We start from the raw sequence: 20,709 nt of genomic DNA on the forward strand, positions 1-20,709 counted from the left end.
TCGATTGGAAAAATCGGGAAGTTTCAACGAGCTGAATACAAAGGTCCGCTCTGTTTGGTCAAAAACGGAAAACATATTTTCACTGCAAAACTTATATTTTCACTGCAAAATCTTATAAATATAGGTTTTATTAGTTTGATAAATTTCTATATTTCACTGGCAAAAAATGCAATAAAAATTTTTTTCAAACTAATAAAACTTTTTCAATAAAAGCAATGAGCAGTAAAAATATCAGATTTTGCAGTGAAAATATAACTTTTACAGTGAAAATATAAGTTTATCTTTTTTGACCAATCAGAGTGAACCTTTGTAAATGCCTTGACTGGGCACTGACAAAAGAAGATGTTACATTTTAATTGCTCTAGCGCTTTCACTGTATTAGATCTTCAGGTGCATAGTAACAGTACATAATGGCATGATGCCACAAATATTGATGACATCATAATATAACGGGGCACAACTTGTGTTCTTATACAGTAAAAGCGCTGGTGTAAAATGTAACGTCTTCTTTTGTCAATTTTCAGTTTTAATATACAAATTACTTGCATCTCTTTAACTTCATCATTTTCTATAATAGTATTCTGTCACCAAATGAAACAAATATATGATATCATTTTTAATCAGTATTATTTACTTTTCTGGATTTTTGTTTTTTTTTGGGGGGGGGGGCTTACCTGAGGTGAAATTGAATAAAATAATATATCAGATATTGTTCTGATACATAGGGTCTTGACACCAATGGCCATATATATAATGACAAGGGCAGTACCTACCATACACTATATTACAACTGAAGGTAGGGAATTGGTGACAAGTCCCTATGATCTCATACAAAAATGTATTTAAATGATTATAAAATCTGAGAAATGTCAATAAATGGTATAATATTTACTCAGTATTTTGATTGCACTTTTAATAGTATATTAGGTACCATACTTTTTCAGCTGCAAAATTAATTAAAAACATGAAAAAAAAAAAATTAAATTATATTAAAATGTAACTACATTTTCAAATAAAATATTTTTAAAAACACAGAGAGTAAAATGTGTTTCAAATACATGTGTAAAAATTCCATCTGAGGGAATTTCGACAAAAAATTATGTAAGTCAATATGGAAGCTCTCAATCTTCAGGCCTAGGTAAGACTTGTGTCAAAGAATATTTTTTTCTTTCTCAAACCTGCTTTAGGATTGTTGTAAAAGTACATAGATATACCTAGATATATTACGAGTTTAAGAAAACTTGGGAGGTCAGGCAAAAACTTCAAACTTATCAAAAGCTACCGTTTTGCCTGCATTAGATTTAGTGACTTTAAAATTGTTTCTCTTCAGCCTCGGCTCATGAAATTCCATATGCATTTGAGATCTCTTATGAATAGGACAACAGGTGTAACAGCTGGGAGTATATATACAATGTTAGTCATGCATATCAACATGATCAAATGTTACAAACTTGTATGATAAAACTAATGTATATTGAGCTAAATTAATTTCTGGGTTAAAATATTTGAATTTGATGACAAGATTTTGTGATGTCAGAGTTTTGTGGTTAACTTATGATGGAAACTTGAAGAGGAGCAGAGATATTTCGATCTTGGGAACAGGCTTGAGACTTTGAACACCTAGAAAGAGACAAGATAAAACATATGTCACAATATCGGAATAAACGTTACTTACATCAATTAAACGTTACTTATATCAACAAATTTTATGTGACCTAGAAGCCACCTATATGACACAATACATGTATCTCTAAAATAAATGCAACTATACAGTACTACCTCGTCGATATAAACAAACCAAATGACACCAGGCCTTGGGTGCACTGAGTGGTTAAGGTGTCCCGACACTTTAACACTAGCCCTCCACCACTGGGTTGCGAGTTCGAAACCTACGTGGGGCAGTTGCCAGGTACTGACCGTAGGCCGGTGGTATTTCTCCAGGTACTCCGGCTTTCCTCCACCTCCAAAACCTGGCACGTCCTTAAATGACCCTGGCTGTTAATAGGACGTTAAACAAAAACAAACCAAACAAACCAAACCAACAAAGACATCCCAGAGGGTCAGGACGAACGGAGATTGACTTGTGAGGGGGTTGGGTTTTGTCTGAACTTGTGGGATGCAATGCAAAAGTCAATCTGAATTTCAAAATCTGTTTTTATTTCTGTTCATAACATTGCTAAACAAGAGGCCAATGAGCCTTAACAGTCACCTGAGTTGTGATATCTTTCGGCATATTTGACCCCTGTGACCTTGAATGCAGGTCAGCATGCTACAGACCCAATATCAGGTCGCCCGGCCTCTTGGTTAGTGAGAAGAAGTTATTAAAGGTTTTAGCCTATTTGACCTTGAATGTTGGTCAAGGTCATTCATTTGAACAAACCAGAAGTTGTTTAAAACATTTCAGCATATTTGACCCCTGTGACCTTGAATGTAGGTCAAGGTGCTTCATTTGAACAAACTTGGTAGCCCTTCAACCCAGCATGCTGCAGACCCAATATCAGGTCTCTGGCCCTGTTGAGAATTGGTTTTTGAAAAGAAGTTGAAAATGTAAATTGTTTACGACGGACGACCGACGATGCACGTCGCCGGACAAAAGGTGATTGCAACAGGTATGTGCAGAGTTAATATGATGAATTATGGGTAGGCCTGTATCACTCACCTGTTCCGCAGCTAATGAAGCAAAGATTTTATTAGAAAGTTTAATTAATTCATGGGAATTTTAAGTCATGGATGTGGAACTCAAATTCATGTTCCTTTTGGTTCTTGTTAAATTTGTATCATTATTTAAGCAATGAACAGTGGTTTTAATGTTGTTATAGTTGATATCAAAGCAAGATGTATGGTGGGCAAATGGCATGGGAACCTGTTAGGCCTGGGCCTTTTTGGATATTCAGAAGAAGACATTAAGGATTTTGATGAATTCGAACCCCTTGAAAAAGTTTTTCAAGGTCATTTTAACAAACTTAGTACCCCTTCACCCATTGTTACACTACTGTGCATGCTAGAGCCCAGGGGGTGAAAAAGTTAACTTTAATCAAGTGTCGCAGTACAGAGAGGAAAATACATGCACAAAAAATGTCATTTTGTATTCTTAGTAAGTACCGGAATGACAAAATTTCTCTGAATAAAACTCACCACAAAAACTGCCACAACACTCCCCCAGATTGCCCCTGCCAGTACATCGCTCCAGTGGTGTTTGTAGTCAAATATTCGGGAAATACACGTATAAAGTGCCATCAGGAAAAGGATCAACTGTAACCAGGGGCGGACAATTACAGCCTGTCTCCATCTCATACGCACCTGGATGTACAGCTAAAACATGACATATTATATAAATTAAATTAAATTGAAATAATAAAATGAAGCTTAAATGTTGATGATGACTGTAAACATATTGTTTCAGGGGAGGAAAAATATGAATATATATACAATAAAAAAATGTACATAAATAAGGAGTTAACCTGACTGGGTGGCACAGGGGTAACACACTTTCCTTACACCTAGCCGGCCGGGGTTCGATTCCCTGATTGAATGTTAAAAGGTATATGTAAGGGGTCACCTGCCCGACCACTTGCGTTTCCCCAGGTTATCCGGTTTCCTCCCATACTAATTATATATGGCCCCTCATGCTTCAATCCGGGCCATTTGGTTTATTTTGTTTAACGATGCGTCCCATCAACAGCCAGGGTCATTTAATGATGTGCCTGGTTTTGTAGGTGGAGAAAAGCTGGAGCACCCAGAGAAATACCATTGACCAAAAGTCAGTGCCAGGCAACTGCCCCACATGGCTTTCCAAACCGCAACCCAGGGGTCGAGGGTTAGTGATAAAGCGTCGGGACACCTTAACCACTCGGCCACTGCAGCCCAAAATCTGGGCTAATAAGCGTGATTAATACAAGAGGCCCAGAGGGCTCACCTGGTTTATTTGAGCAAACATCAAAATAATGTTCATGTTCCATTTGCTAATAACTTTATTTGTTGATGTATGATTATGACGTGGGGATCTCAACTCCTTCAAAGATATAACCTAGAAATGAAGTCAAGATTCAACATGATTGTATTTTAAGAAACTATAAGTCCCTTGGGGTGGGTAAAGAACCCTGTGTCTTTTTTTACATCAGGATTGTGTTCATCTCTAGATGCCCAGCAAAGCCAAATCATATATGATTATGAGTCGGTGATCTGACTGGTTTCAAAGATAAAACAAAAGAAATAAGTCTTCAAGGGTGGGGAAACACCCCAGGGGGTGGGGTGGAGATGAGGGGTGTCAGCCTAATTATTTGTATAAATTTGAATCCCAGCCTCCTGAGGATGTAGCGACCGAAATATCAATGTCATACATGGCTTAGTTCCAGAGAGCCAAATTGACCCTTAGGCCCCCAGGGGGTCAGCCCCACCTTTTGTACAATTTTGAATACCAAATCCATAATGATGCTACCAGACAAATATGAGCAATAAATAATTTGTTCAATTCCGATCAGCGGTTATGAAAAAGAAGTCAATTGTTGACTTAAGCTCACCTTGGTCCTTCGAACCAGGTGAGCTATTAAGCTGATATAACTTGCTTTACAATTGTTGTAAAATAAATAAAGTTTACATTTTTTACTTAATTGTTCAGATCCCCAGCCCCTACCCCACAAAGGGAGCCCAATAAACATAAATGTTCAGATCAGAGTAATAAGTAATTTATAAATGCACAATATATTAGTAGTCGATATGATGGATAAAAGGATAGTGTTGATTAAGTAAATTGTTCTCAAAAGATTTTGGAGAAATGTTCAGAAAATGCTGAAATTGACTTTGTTACCATGGTAACCAAAGGAAAAAAACTAAAAACTTCTGTATAGCTGAAAGCACTATGTACTAGACCACTCAATTCATTTGTGTACAAAGTCATATTGAATTATAAGAAAGGGACTTGGAGATATGCTCTGGAAATGTTTAGTTAATGTTTTTGATTATTTTTTTTATTCCATGATCATTAAAGAAATATCGAAACTGGAAACTCCTCCATAGCAGGAGACACTACTAGACCACTATGGAGTAAGTTATGTGAAATTATCTTGAACAGTTTTGGAGAATGCTCCTGAAAAACTGAATCAGAGATTTTTACCATTTGTTTCCAAAGTAACTACGTATACGTTTATGAATGTACTGAAATTGAAAACTGCTCAACAGCGAAAGGTATGCTTGATTATTCGACTGAAGTGTTTAGATTCTAAAAAAAGTTTCAGGAAGGGAAGGAATTTTGAACACTTTTTTTTAGATGTGCTCCGGAAATGCCACTGGATGGAGTACTGATGGAACTAGCCCCACTGATATTCGTTGGGCAGGGGATAATTAACATATTAATCAGATTATGATTTTCCCTTCAGCAAAATTGGTATTTGATTCTATGGTTTAGATGTGTTTGGTGATGAAGACTAAAAGATATACATGTACTCACAATTAAAAACAGCATACTGTAGACAGAAAATGATGCATGTCCGGAGGGGAAAGACAATCTGTAATAATGAATGGGAAACACAATTACAAAATGTTAAAGTTTAACATATATAATATTAAATAACCCCACATAACATTTTTACATTTACATTGTGTATTTGAGTTTCAATATCCTGGCAAAGGTCTTTGGTTTAAGGGGTACTTGAGATACCAATTCATAGTGCTGTCATACTGAAATGCAACCTCTACACAGAAACACGACACCCCACCAGGTCACATTTATAAGGTTTTTTCCCACACAGGGCCCAGGAAAAACTTTCACAAGCACTCGTCCATCGGACTAGTGGCCTGGTTTAAAATACTCGTCCGAACAAAGAATTCACTAGTCCGGAAAAACAATCCAATTTTCGTTGAGCCATTTTTATTCAGACATCCTCGGACAACACCCATTATACTTACATGTCATCCGGAACACTCGGAGGTTATCGGTTATCGTACATGGACTTCCGATCTACAGATGAAGAAAGGCCTACTTACCTGCTTTCATGCAGAAATTTTACTATTTTTCATAATAATCGCACAAAAAAAGAATACATAACTAACAATGCATCGATTGTTAAGCAATTTTATTAACGAATACTGAAATAACATAGAAAAATTCTACTCGTCCGACGGACTAGTTGACAATCAAAGTCACTCGTCCGTCGGCAAAATCTACTCGTCAGGACGAGCGGACGAGTGCTTTTGCCGGGCCCTGCCACATTTTCAGCCACAAAAAGTACCTGCGCAAATTACACTGGTGCGCAAATTATACGAGTTTTTACGGTACTCACAATGCAGCAGAAATATAATTGCTACACAATTTCACTTGAATTTGTCTGTGCTTTGTCCTCAAGTTAAGATCAGTAAACCAAGTTGACCTGTCGAATGCCATTGGTAACGTATCCCACTCTTCAAGTAACCTCTGACCTTTGTCACCATGACACCTATCTGACTTTGGTGATGTATCCTACTGTACAACAGTGACCTTGGACCTCTGTCACCAAAACAAGTATAACTATCTTGGGTGATGCATCCCATAGTAAAACAGTGAATTTTGACCTTTGACCTGTCATCATAATTCCTATCCAACATAGGTAAAGTATCCCATTGTACAACAGTGAACTTTGACCTACTGTCACCATGGCACCTACCTGGCTTGCTTAATGACATCTGGATCACCAGTACACTTGTATTCCTCTATGTATCCTGTGCTACAGTTAAAAGTGTTTGTATCCGGTCGGCAAACTGAAAAGAAATGAGGACGAAGCCTTCCTATTGAATACTTGGTCAATCCACGTGCCAGAAACTCCAGCGCAGCTCCGAACAGAAATGGCAAAATAACATTGTAAACAGCACTGAGGTACAATGCTATACGAGACGGGGCACTTCCATTGGCATTGTGGTTTTCTTGGTCCTCGCCTGTTGAAGAGGAAAATTTCCCATTGGAAGAATCTTTAGGCAGCCACAGAGCTTCAACTATGAAAAACTGAAAATATTTACAAATTTAATGAAGTGGAAAAAAAGGAATAGAATTGATATTCCATTATTTATGATTAATTATGAAATGATTGTACACATGTGTAACACATCAGTTATATATGTCCAAGCTGCTGTTGTAACAGAAAAGCATTTGACACTCTTGATTAAAAGGCTGTCAAAATTGTCAAATGCTTTTTCCTCTACAAGAATATATGTATGTCCGGATCCCTGCACAGTAATTAAAGAAAGCTCATTAAGATCAGCTGTGCATATCAGAACTTACCAGCAAAAAATTCAGTCCAAATCCCACAACATAAAGTACTGTAGATGGTATTGTGGAACTGTGGAAAGGATAACTGATGCTTTCATCATCACAATAAAATCCGCGGTGATAGGGGGTCATCAACAGATGGACAAGTCCTGCACACAGGGCAACTGAAATGACAACAATCTCATTACTGGAAAACAACAAAAGGGGCATCCTAGAAATTATAATTTTCAGGGGCAGAAAATTGATTTGAAACATGATGTACAGACAGATCAGATTCTGTATAGATTTCTCACTACTTTACATGTTAATGCACTTAATTTGAAAAACTTAAATATTAGTGAAAACCAAATTAAAACAGATTAGCAGAATGATAAATTAGCACACCAACACTTATTGTTATTAAATCAATGTAGAGAATCACACGTAATCATGATTTAGCGGGATGTTTACAGCATGAAAAACGCTAAAATAAGATTACCACTAAAATAATATCACCACTAAAATAAGATTACCACTAAAATAAGGTTACCACTAAAATAAGATTACCACTAAAATAAGATTACCACTAAAATAAGAATCTACTAAAATAAGATTACCAATATAAAATAAGATCACGACTAAAATAAAATTTCCATATTTCAAAAATTCATTAAAAATTCCATTTTAATGATAAACTTGTTCCGATTGCTGTTTTACAATCATGTGATGATACTCCTCAAAAAATACTCAAAATTCTAGAATATAACAAAAAAATTGCTTGGGCATTGCTATTGTCAATGATAGATAAGGTAAATAATTTGCAATTGTGATCGATAAGAATAAATCTACAAATTTCCAGTGGCCTCTTATGTTATAGGACTAGGAGTAGTGGGGGAACAACAGAGAAAACTCTACCGGTGTTACTGGTCAATAACCGCACTGTCCGAATAAATGACATATTAACTTACCACTTCCGACCAGAATTACATCTACTGTAACGGTCAACACTTTTCTGTTAGAACACACATGCGGTGATTCATATTGCAGTGACATTTTAATTGGCAGTGACAGTCTACTTCCCTAACGGAAGTTTACTAATGAGGGTCCGGATGTAATGGAATGTTTGTAAAAAGGGAGTCGATTCCGGAGTGGACCGTTACGGATCGTTGATATGTAATATTGATAGCGCAAAGTATTAAAATAGCCGGTAATGTACTGGTTGGCGACCCATTATCGTGATGTACCCATTATCGTGATTTTTATGGCGCGACAAAGCACGCGCGATTTTTTTGACGTTTCTGCTGACGAAGATGGAGGCGCAGACGGTAATTATTGACCAAACACATTTTTTTTTTTTAAATCAGTACAAAACATATTCATATGTTTAAAATGTGTCAATCTTACCTTGAAAACATTACAATAGCCAGGGGGGAGCATGATACACGCTTAAATGTGCCATAAGCATCCTTTATTCACCTAGCGTCTGCTACTTGACAACACAACGCCATTCTAGCATTCAAGAGACACTGATTGAGAGTGATTTGAAGGGAGATAACAATTGTGTAAATATTTTCCGACACGGTCACAAAAGAACGTCAGGAAGTGCTAACAACTAAAATGGAACGTTATCTTTTTTTTTTTTAAGAAATATATTTTTCACCTCTGGTATCGACTGTAGCTAACATGTTCCCTGTGGGCTGCACTCTTACTGTTAAAACTTCGAGTTCAATGAAGCATAAGATTTATATTTTCAGTTCACAAAGCAAACATAACTATATAATCGCCAAGTAATAAAAATCATAAAACCATGCTAACCATAGGAAACTGGTATTCTATCAATAAGAATATAAAGATACTGTATTCTATGTACTCTACCAGTATGTCTATATATACCAGTATGTCTATATATACAGTACTAGTATATATTTATAATGACAAAGTTCGACGACCATTTTACATGCAGCTTTCGCTCTTTCCCTGGCTCTAAAAAACATGGATATCTTCGAGATAGAAGTAATGTTATTGTTTGAAGGGAGGTTTTTAGTTGTATAACGTTTTGTTGTATATATTGATACGTGCAAATTGCATGAAAGCGATGATGCAATATTTTAAATGAACATATTTGGCTTGAGGTCATGATGTTTTTTTTTGAAATTTATTTTGATGGAAATTGCATGCAAAATAGATATGGTTCAACTGCCAGATTACAAAAGGAAACGGATTTATTCTAGATGAAAAGAAAGAACTATGAGCAAAGTCATCTTATTAGTGCGGTGGGAGCGGTAAGGACCGGCAAATTAAACCCGTCGCAAGCCTCGAGGGAATTCAGCATACCAAGACAAACGATTGTAGACCACGTTACCGGGAAAATCGAAAACATAAGTTTAAAGTCTGGTCCAGGTCACCTGCTGTCTACGGAAGAGGAAACAGCCATGGTCGATTATATTGCATATATGGGGGAACGAGGATTCCCGATAAACAGACAACAGCTAAAGACTTACGCTAATGAAATGATAAATTTCAGCAATACCCCAACCCCTCAAGGTATGAAATGAATACCATTATCTTTTCATAATTCACTTTATCCTTAGGATATTTTGAAAATAAATGGACCATTGAATGTATTTCTAAGATGGATTTTCCCATAAATACTTAATCAAAATAACTGTCTGGGTAATGTTAGACAATGCACAGTTTTGTTTAAAGTCGCCATATCGAGCTCGTGAATGAGTTGCTCTCAACTGACCGCTGTGCTGTGCTATTTCATAAACTGTAAATAATAATACAAATTAGATAAAAAATAATGAATTGATTGAGCTTGACATGCGCAGTGTTCTTGTTAATGCACTCATTAAGAAATGGACGTGGCTTTTCTGAAAACCCTTTTGTGCTAATATTACAAGCAAAAATGTGTGATTGTTGTTGTTGCCGACATTAAAGTTTGTGTTCGAATAATGATTAGAACACATTATTTAAATAGGATTACACTACAACTCTGATAAAGGTCCAAGCGACAAATGGTGCCGTCAATTTATACAAAGACATCCCAAACTGACAGAGAAAGTGCCGGAACAGAGAGACAAAGGCCGCATGAGGATGTCAAATTCTACTGTCGTTGAACAGTTTTTCAAGAAATATGGTACACTACCAAAATGAAATAAATATCATAAAAATAAGCATATAACATATACGGATTTTCTTGTAAATTGGTTTGTAATTACCATTTTAGATACTACAGCGCTAAAGTAATTACGATCGATTTAAAACGGGAATAGACTGTTGCATAATACCAAAGAAGCTAAATGCTTTTAGCTAGCTGTTACCATCCTCCCAAACGTTTCTCCTCCTATTAGTATCTTTTAAAAGTAGAAAAATCATTTATAGCATTAAATGGAATTATATTAGATTTAAATTCATGACCTTCTGAAAATGCATGTTTTAGCTGAAGTACTTGATGAGCTGAATCTGAGGGGGAAATCATCACAGATTTTTAACTGTGATGAGACAGGTTTTTCCCAAAAGCAAGGAGGGAAACGGAAAGTAATCGGCCAGAAGGGGAAACCTTGTATTCAGCAGCAGGTATATCGTTATGTTTAGTTCATACGGAACACTTTCAAATAAAACAAACCGTGCTACATAATAATATATAACATGAAAGCAGTGGTTTAGAGCTCCAATCTGAAAAAATAAAGCAATGTAGCATGTATACATTGACATTGTTTCAGAGTTTTTCAGTGGCTTTTGCTTCTATAATTTAGTGAAATGTGTGTTTCAACAGGTGAGCACTGTGGATCACGTCACTGCACACATTTGTGTTTCTGGTGATGGAAAGGTGATGCCGAGTTTTGTGATCTACCAAAAGTCACTCCCACACCGACCATTTAGAGAGGACGTACCAAGAGACTGGCTCTTTGGGGTGTCAGACTCTGGTAAGAGACTGCAATTCATATATCAATATTCCATTTTCAATTCTATTTTTTTTTCACAATGTATCTTACTCTTGTTTAGTATTTAGATGTACAAATACTCTATTTGTCGTTTGCATAATCATCTAAATCATTTAACCTTCGATTCATTTTCTTCGCATCAAAATAGGGGCCGAGTGGTTAAGGTGTCCCGACACCTTATCCCTAGCCCTCCACCTCTGGGTTGCGAGTTCAAAACCTACGTGGGGCAGTTGCCAGGTACTGACCGGAAGCCGGTGGTTTTCCTCCACCTCCAAAACCTGGCATGTCCTTAAATGACCATGGTTGTTAAAAGGACGTTAAACAAAAACAAACCAAAACAAACCAAACCTTTGTATCAATAATAAATTTGCCTTCTTGTACTAGATCTGTTCTCTGTAGTACGTGATCAACGTAATCGGATGGGGTTTTGTTCATAATGAGTAAAGATTAAAATGTTATTTCAGGTTTCATGGACAGAGAGTTGTTTACGCTATGGTTTAGTAACATATTCGTAAAACACTGTGAACCCCAACGACCTGTGCTACTGTTGCTCGACAATCATGATAGCCACATCTCACTGGATATAATAAAAAAGGCTCGCGAGAACCAGGTATGGACTCAGGATGATATATAAGCCATGCCATTTACATTTTAGTTTTAAATTATGTTATAGCCATGAATTTATAACACTAGATAACTACATGTGTTATTTTGATTTTAGAATACATGTATGTTATTGTACATTTTTCAGATACACATATTAGGTTCCCCGGCCCACACCACTCATTTGCTACAGCCATGTGATGTGCTCCTGTTTGGGGGGCTGAAAGAAAAGATGAGAGTCTTGGCGAATTCTATGTCAAGTTTCCGCCCCTTCTCTCCTTTTCCATAGACGCCGTGTTTTCGCCAGCTTTCATCAAGTCATCATTCAGGTATGCCTTGTTATCATAAAACATATATAATGTATCTAGTAATTTAAGGTAAATTAAATTTAAATTATCACATTTTTCACAGACATCTGGAAGACGAAACTCTTAAAATACATGCGCTGAAAAAGCGCGGGAATCAGTGGCAAAATCTTTGACGTTGAATTCTGATGACGTCACGCTTGACGACAATACAGTACCATTCTGAATGGGGCGTTCAAGTCAGTAATATTTCAGGGTTTTCGGTTGTAACATGGAAAGTTGTGCTAACAATGCTGTTATCTAAAGATAATACAATTAAAAACTGTTCTATGTAACGCACATATGCAGCAAAATAACCTCTTATTCTACTCTCGCATCCAATTTGATCAGCGCCGAAACAGGGAGGGTTCCGATTTAGGTAACCAACGAAATATCAAGCCAATCAAATTCGCAAAATACATTGGTTATTTTTAAATGAATCGGGTCTCTGACATGGGCTGTGTAGATATTTCAAGAATTAAGTAATTTGAACTAACTTTCAGTTATTTGTTTCGACGAGAGAGAAATTAGTCAGATCTCGTCGTGTAGGGAATGAGATTTCAAACATGGCTGCCTCTACTGGAGGCGCGCGACTTTTCCCGCGGGACACGATTTCAAAGTTGAAGGGGTATAGAATTGATTGGAAATATAGCTTATACACGTATTGTCTTAAAGAGAGCTTCGCTCTCGCGCCCTTCGGGCGCGATGAGCTGCGCTCTTATCAATAGCCTTGGGTCTGCTCGTGGTTTATAAGAAAGTGTCTGAAAGCCCCGAGTGTTGTACTGTACGTACATGCCTAACGTTAAATATATGCTAGGGAGTGCTCAGTAAGAAGTGAGTACTCAGTGAGTGCTCGGTAGAAGTGAGTGCTCGGTAGCAATGAGTACTCAGTGAAGTGAGCGCTCGGTAAAAGTGAGCACTCAGTCAAAGTGAGTGCTCACTCGGTCAATGAGTGTTGAAACTCTCTTACCCTCATATATATAGTAATCATAGTTGTATAATGTGATATTGCCCTTAATAAACCCCAGATAGGGAAGATTCATTTTGGTCAGGGAGCACTCATTATTTCATGTAGTATATTATTCCGTTCTGTTAATATAAATAGCTCTCTGTTTAGGTATATTTGTATTTCTACTGTAGGATTACTCAGAGGAACTGAGCAATCATTGTGTTATATTTCAACTGTATAGCTAGTTGGTACTTGATGTATATTACATAAACACAGCCAGGTCAGCTGTATATTTCTGTATATTTTTGCACTGAGTACTCGAGTAAAACTAATCAATGTTAGACAATATGGATCATCAGTAGTGACTGATACGGACCCTGTAAACGTCACATAATTTGGTGGCAGCGGTGGTGATCCTGTTGTCTATATTTCTGGTGTGCTCGAATACTCAGGTTTAAATAAAATTTGATATCAGAATTAAACTGTTATTTTTGTATTGATGAAAATGGCCAATGGAACTCCTCGCATTGATTTGATGGACTCTGAAAAGCGGTTTGGTGAGCGAAGTGACCAAAGTTATCATTCAACACCAAAACAGCCTATGTCAAAAGGGAGCAGTCATTATAGAGACTCTGGATTTATGTCTATGCATGCAGCTGATAAAACTCGTGCAGAAAAGAGGGACTTGTCTGTGCTCTATAGCAGTATGATGGACAATCACGAAGATCTTTCATCTCCAGATGAGATAGATAAGGAGATCGAACAAATGCAGGAGCAGTTACGCCGGCTTGATATTGAAAATCAGAGCCTGCGAGAGACTTCGAGTAGACATGGACTGAAGGATTCATCGACATATAAAGGGAATCATTGTGTCCGAAGTAAAACAGAGAGCAGTCCTAAAGTAAGGTTCTCTGACAGCACATATTCGCCTCATTTTAATGAAAGGAATAAGGAGGACAATATTACCTGTCGTGACAGCAATCAGAGGAGGTCAGCTCGATTAAAGGAGAAGGAACATATATCAAGTTATGACTCTGCTCGGGTGAAGAGAATGAATCCAAGGACAATGTTGGATATGGATGATAGTGATTACGAGGATCAATCTCCAGTAAGAAAACACAAAGCAAAATTTGTGTCTGTTAAAGCTTCTACTTATGATGGCACAACACCTTGGAGGGATTACCTGTCTCATTTTGAGACATGCGCTCGAATCAATAGATGGACAGAGCAGGAGATGGGTCTGTACCTAGCTGTGAGTTTGAGGGGACAAGCTCAAGGTATACTTGGGGATTTGCCTGCCAGGAAACAGGAGCATTATTTCTCACTGATAACAGCTCTTGAACAACGGTTTGCCCCACCCAATCAAACGGAGCTTTATCGAGTACAATTGCTGGAGAGGAGGCAGCGAGCCAATGAGACACTTCCAGAACTTGGTCAAGCTATTCGAAGATTAGTCAACTTGACTTATCCCACTGTTGAAGTTGGGGTGAGAGAAACATTGGCCAAACAACAGTTTCTAGAATCCTTAGCTGACTCAGATATGCGAATTCGTATAAAACAAGCCAGACCTGATAATCTGACGGATGCGATTCATCTTGCAGTGGAGCTGGAAGCTTACAAAAAAGCAGAAAAACATGGAAATGAAGGTCGCTCATATCTCAGAACAGCAAGTACTGAGAGTACTGAATCGACACATTCGGCAGAATCTGAGAAATCTGCGATGGAATCTATGTTGAGTAGTATCCAGCAAAAGTTGGAGAAGATGCAAACTGATATTAGTCAGCTCCAAGCTGTAAGGAAAAAGCAGAACCGACCTGCCCAGCAAGGACAGGATGCAAAGAATAGCACTGATCGACGCTGTTACAAGTGTCAAGAAATAGGACATTTTCGCAGAGACTGCCCTCGGCTTAAGAAAGAGTCAAAGAAAGCATCAACAGGAGTAGCTAATCCGGTAAGGACAAGGACGAGGAAGCGAAGTTGTAAACCATCCGCTGGGATTGGAATTTCCTCGGCTGCTCAAGAGGCTGGACTATACATCAATGCTGAGGTACAGCATACCAAAGTGAAACTTTTGGTTGATACTGGAGCCACAGTGACCATTTTGTCACAGGAGGCATATGAGAAAATTCCAGAGGAGAGAAGACCCAAATTGAAAGAGGTTAAAAATGATATCATGGCTGCTAATGGCAGTGAGTTGAAAGTCCTTGGTCAGGGAGGATTTATGATTAAGCCAGAAGGTTGCCGGGACGTGTACTTTGAGGCTGTGGTAGCTAAAATAAGCACAGAAGGAATTCTTGGTCTTGACTTCTTGAAATCAAGAAATGGCTTGATTGATTTAAAGCGAGGATCTTTAGTGTTGGACGACTTGCCAGTGGACACTAAGTACGAGGGTACACTTGGATGCTTTCGAGTTGTTGCCTCCGAAAAGATAACCATTCCTGGTAAGAGCGAGATGGTGATTGCTGGGGAAATACGTTCTCTATCAGGTTGGCGACCCATTATCGTGAAGTACCCATTATCGTGATTTTAAGGGCGCGTCAACGCACGTGCGATTTCTTGTGATTTTTTTGTGCTGAGGAAGTCGGTCATGACGGTAACCTTTGATGAAATTAAATTCTGATAGTTAATTTATATATTTACATGTCTTAATATCTACACTAAACCACTCTTACCTTTAAAATATGACAACAGTCAGTGGGGATGTACTAAACCAGCTCTAATCTACGATAATTAGCCTTTATTCACCTAGCGTCTGCTATCTGACAACACAACAGCGTTTACAAGACACTGATTGATAATGATTTGAAGGGAGATAATGCTGTGTAACTATTTTAGGCAGCGGACACAAAACACGCCAGGAAGCGAAAACAATGAGGACCGTCGTGGGTCCATTTCTTTTACGATGACATACTGTATCTATTAGATAAATTGCAGATCTCTATGTTTTTTTTCAATGAGTGTTTAGTATTTCACGGTGTAGCACTCTCAAATTCAATGAATCATATATAATTTAATGAAGGAACACATACATTTTTTCACCAGTATACTGTACATATATATACATACATGTTAATTAATTGCATTTCCCTCCATTGCCCAATCGGTTAGATCCCAGTTTTATTTTGAGGATATCATTAACCCAACCCTAAGGGATTCCACATTGTTTTTAACAAATATCATGTCATTAAATACGAAGATCATACTTCAGGCTTGTTTATTTATTAAACAGTCATTCTAACTGAAGGAAGAAGACTGGCCTACATCCAGTGTGATTCAGTATTTCTTATGTCTTTTTATTGATATTTCTCTTTTGTTCATGTTTAGTCGTCAAATTACAGCTAACAATTGGATCTTACGTGAATTCACCAACTGGAATTTATATTTCAATAAATGTATATTTCAGCGAGTTTTAGATTATCTTTACCTTTTAACAATTTAGTTGAAATTGATGTGTTTCCTCTCCATGAATTTTCCTTTAAATCTGGTGCTGTTTAGCCCTAAATGACTCATGTATATTGATATTTTCTCAGAATATTAAAAGGTAAAATAGAAATATTCTAAATTAAATTTTGCATCATAAAAAACAATAGCAACCCTTAGACCAAATATTAGAACTCTAGTACAGTTATTTCAAAATATTTTATTGTCAACAAAACATAGTATTCTTACATAGAAATTATCAATATTCAGTACTGTTATAAAGGAGTTTACTGATGCCTTCAAGACTTGCACCAAAAAGTTAATGCTTAGTAACAAACGCTGACTCCGAAGGCGGGTTGACAACATAAGCCGACCAGCTCATACTTCAGGTTGCACTATCTATTTGAATAGCAGCATTTTGAGGGCAGAAATGAATTTCACCAAACTGCAATGTTACATCACACTGTATTTCCTCTTGAAATAACAAAAAAAGAGGAAGGCATGACCATATTCATCTAATTAGTGATGTAGGAGCAGTAAAGACTGGGAAGTAAAATCTTTCTCAAGCTTCAATGGAGTGACGTACGCCTGTGTCTGGGCAACTTATTGCGACACACAGTTTAGTGGCAATATTGCGAATCTCACGCAATGATATTTAAATCTTATATCTTTCGAGATTTTTAGGTCACATGAGACAAAGTCTCAAGTGACCTATTCTAATCCCCTTTTGTCCGTCGTCGTGCGTCCGTAAACAATTTACATTTTCGACTTCTTCTCCAAAACCCCTAAACCAAATTCCATGAAATTTGGCAGGAAGCTTCTATGGCTAAAGGTCAACCATAATTGTAAATTATATGGTCCCCATCCCCCAGGGGCCTGAGGGGCAGGGCTAAAAAGGGTCAAATTGACTTAAACTTCAAAAATCTTCTTCTCTACTCTCAGACATGGTGAAATCAAACACTCTTCGTAGATGGAAGGGTCTTAAGGTGTTTACCAAAATTGTAAATTTCATGACCCTTGGGTCTCAAGTTTGTCCCTGGGGAGGGGGTAAACTTTACAATAGTTTATATAGAGAAATCACATTTTTGACTTTTATTTGTTTTATTTCTATTGGAATTCATTCTAATTTGGTAAACATTGTCAGCATGGGATGACAGTTTAATGACATGCACATGTTGGCCCTGACTGACCCCCAGAGGTTGATGGGCGGGGCTAAAAAGGGCCAAATTGACTGAAATTTCAAAAATCGTCTTCTCAAGACCAAAAAAAGGTGGAATCAAATACTCTTTATAGTTAGAAGGGTCTTAAGGTGCTTTACTAAAATTGTGAATTTCATGACCCTGGGGTCTCAAGTTTGCCCCTTGGGAGGTGGTAAACTTTACTATAGTTTATATAGGGAAATCACATTTTTTTGCTATAATTTGTTTGAATTCTATTGGAATTCATTCTAACTTAGTTAACATTATCACCTTGTGAAGGCAGTTTGAAGGTATGCACATGTTGGCCCTGACTGACCCCCAGGGGCTACTGGGCGGGGTTAAAAAGGGCCAAATTGACTGAAATTTAAAAAATCTTCTTCTGATCAAGACGGAAATAAGGTGGAATCAAATACTGTTTATAGATGGAGGGATCTTAAGGTGCTTTTCTAAAATTGTGAATTTCATGACCCTGGGGTCACACATTTACACCTGGGGAGGGGGTAGATTTTACTATAGTTTATATAGGGAAATCACATTTTTGACTGATTTGTTTGATTTCTATTGGAATTCATTCTAACTTGGTTAACATTATCAGCATGGGATGAAAGTTTGATAATATGCACATGTTGGCCCTGACTGACCCCTTGGGCTTATGAGCGGGGCCAAAAATGGTCAATTAAATTAAATGAAATATTTCAAATCTCAGGTGACCGTTAAGGCCCATGGGCCTCTTGTTGAAAATATATCAGAAACAAATGAATGTATTCTTGATATAGATCTAATATATTATCATTAACAAACAAAAACAAAATCTCAGTCGATCGCTGATTGAAACGGAAAAAGACCTGCAGATCATCTCTCCTCATTTCCCTGTAACAAGGACAGTTTTGAAATGGTTGTCTTAATAGAGTTAATTCATTCTCTCCATATCCTTTCCAGTACATCTTCCATAAGAAGAAATATATTTAATATCAAGATCAATACACATACACCATTTTGCCATGTATTAAAAGTGTGGATTGTTATTAAAGTTAGAAAATGCCTCAACGAATATCCACGTTCCTGTGAAAATTAGTATAAATACTCTGTATACTCAAGTGTCATTGACCTTAGAGCCCTAAAGGTTAACTACTTCATGGTATTGTCCTACATGATAAAATGACAAGACATGAAAAGGGAACTACCACTTAATACCGTGTCATCATAAATGCAGTGTGTTCAATCAGAGACATATATACAGAGAGATTAGTAACATCGCTATTTCCCCGTACACATAGTGGCTCCCTTTATTCGTGACCACTCAAGCATATCCCTTATCGAGAGCGTCCTGTCTCCTATCAAACACACGCGAGCGCAGGTAAATCGGGCTTTGCGCATGTGTGTATCGTAGTATTGGAACTTATTCGACATGTTCTGGTTAATCCGCCATTACGTCAGACCAAAACATGGTCATTTTAAATACACACAGAAAGCACATCGTTTTATTTTGGCCACTACAAAAGTTACCACATTAACCAAAAACTATCAAACTTATGGGATATAGTCTTATTGATCATGCATATTGTTGTCATTTATCCGTATTTTCGAAAATCCAATGGGTCCTATTCGACATGTCCAAGTTTGTAATTAAGCCGCCATTACGTCAGACCAAAACATCGTCAATTTTAAACGCACACAAAAAGCACATCGTTTTATTTAGGCCACTACAACAGTTACCACATTAACCAAAAACTATTAAACTTATGGGATATAGTCTTATTGATCATGCATATTGTTGTCATTTATCCGTATTTTCGAAAATCCATTGGGTCCTATTCGACATGTCCAAGTTTGTAATTAAGCCGCCATTACGTCAGACCAAAACATCGTCAATTTTAAACGCACACAAAAAGCACATCGTTTTATCTAGGCCACTACAAAAGTTATCACATTAACCAAAAACTATCATACTTATGGAATGTGGTCTTGATTATCATGCACATTGTTGTCATTTATCCGTATTCTTGAAAACCCCATAGGGACTTTCGAAAATTGGAGATTCCCGCCGATCTTTCCTGCGTTGTGCTTGACTTTCATACTCAAAATACAAACACTTGGGCAGCAAATTGTGATATATTTCATATTGATGACACTTCTGCACTTTGATATTAATAAAATTAAAGCACATAATTGGATCTTGGTGACGATTTCAAATAGAAATAATCGATAATTATGTGTCTGGTTTTCAAGTTTTCTCCAATATGGCGTCTAGTGAAGACTGAACCGAGCGACCGCAAAGGATTGTGGGAAGGTCAGGGGCCACTATGTAAACACAAGGGCAAATAGAGAGCTGCCAATCTCTCTGTATATATGTCTCTGGTTCAATAGAAGCCGGCAGCCGGCGAATCTGACCGGCTATTTTCATATCTGCGCCGGCTATTTTTATTTCAGAGAAAGCAAAAATATACTCTCATACCTTATACAAACTGTGTTCATTGTTTATACATCATATGAATCGTCTTGAAGTTCGAAAATGACACTTTATTAAGTCGAAAGTGCCAGATGTCTCGATTACTGCTTCCCGAGTCGGGAAGCCGATCTCGGTTAAAGGAAGCTTTTATCGATGTAATTTTAAGCATCGAAGCAAACGCTTGTCTGACTCAGAATTTGAACAACAATGAAGCGGTCCATTCAAGACTATTTCGTCAAAGGCCCGAAGCGGTCAAAAGGTATCTAACGTCACAAATAACCACAGTTTACATGTTAATTTGTTTTCTTATAGTTCCTCACAAATAAATTTAATTTTAAACATCAATCATTGATCCGATCTCTGGCGAAAATTACGTTGTCCTCTCTGACTCTCACCCTACTCGTATGGCAAGCCAAAGTGGAATTTATGGATATCCATAAATAATTCTTAATATCCATAATTAATTCTAATATCCATAATTCGATTTATGGATATCCATAAATACTTATTTATGGATATCCATAAATCAACTTTAATTATGATAATTCATTTATGGATATCCATAAATGAATTATGGATATC

General features: G+C 37.3%; 1 protein-coding gene across 1 annotated transcript; it reads right to left on the reverse strand.

Moving 5' to 3' along the window:
* Window positions 1-205: 205 nt before the first annotated feature.
* On the reverse strand, window positions 206-8,320 carry LOC117335398 (phospholipid phosphatase 3-like). The gene is made up of 6 exons (XM_033895360.1): window positions 8,185-8,320; window positions 7,250-7,401; window positions 6,639-6,973; window positions 5,447-5,504; window positions 3,136-3,312; window positions 206-1,620 (listed from the first exon to the last, which is right to left on the reverse strand). The coding sequence occupies exons 1-6, from the start codon at window positions 8,267-8,269 to the stop codon at window positions 1,534-1,536; spliced, it is 894 nt and encodes a 297-aa protein (XP_033751251.1). The 5' UTR covers window positions 8,270-8,320; the 3' UTR covers window positions 206-1,533.
* Window positions 8,321-20,709: the final 12,389 nt, after the last annotated feature.

This window comes from Pecten maximus, chromosome 10 (genome assembly GCF_902652985.1).
Source record: "Pecten maximus chromosome 10, xPecMax1.1, whole genome shotgun sequence".
Classification (NCBI taxonomy): domain Eukaryota; kingdom Metazoa; phylum Mollusca; class Bivalvia; order Pectinida; family Pectinidae; genus Pecten; species Pecten maximus.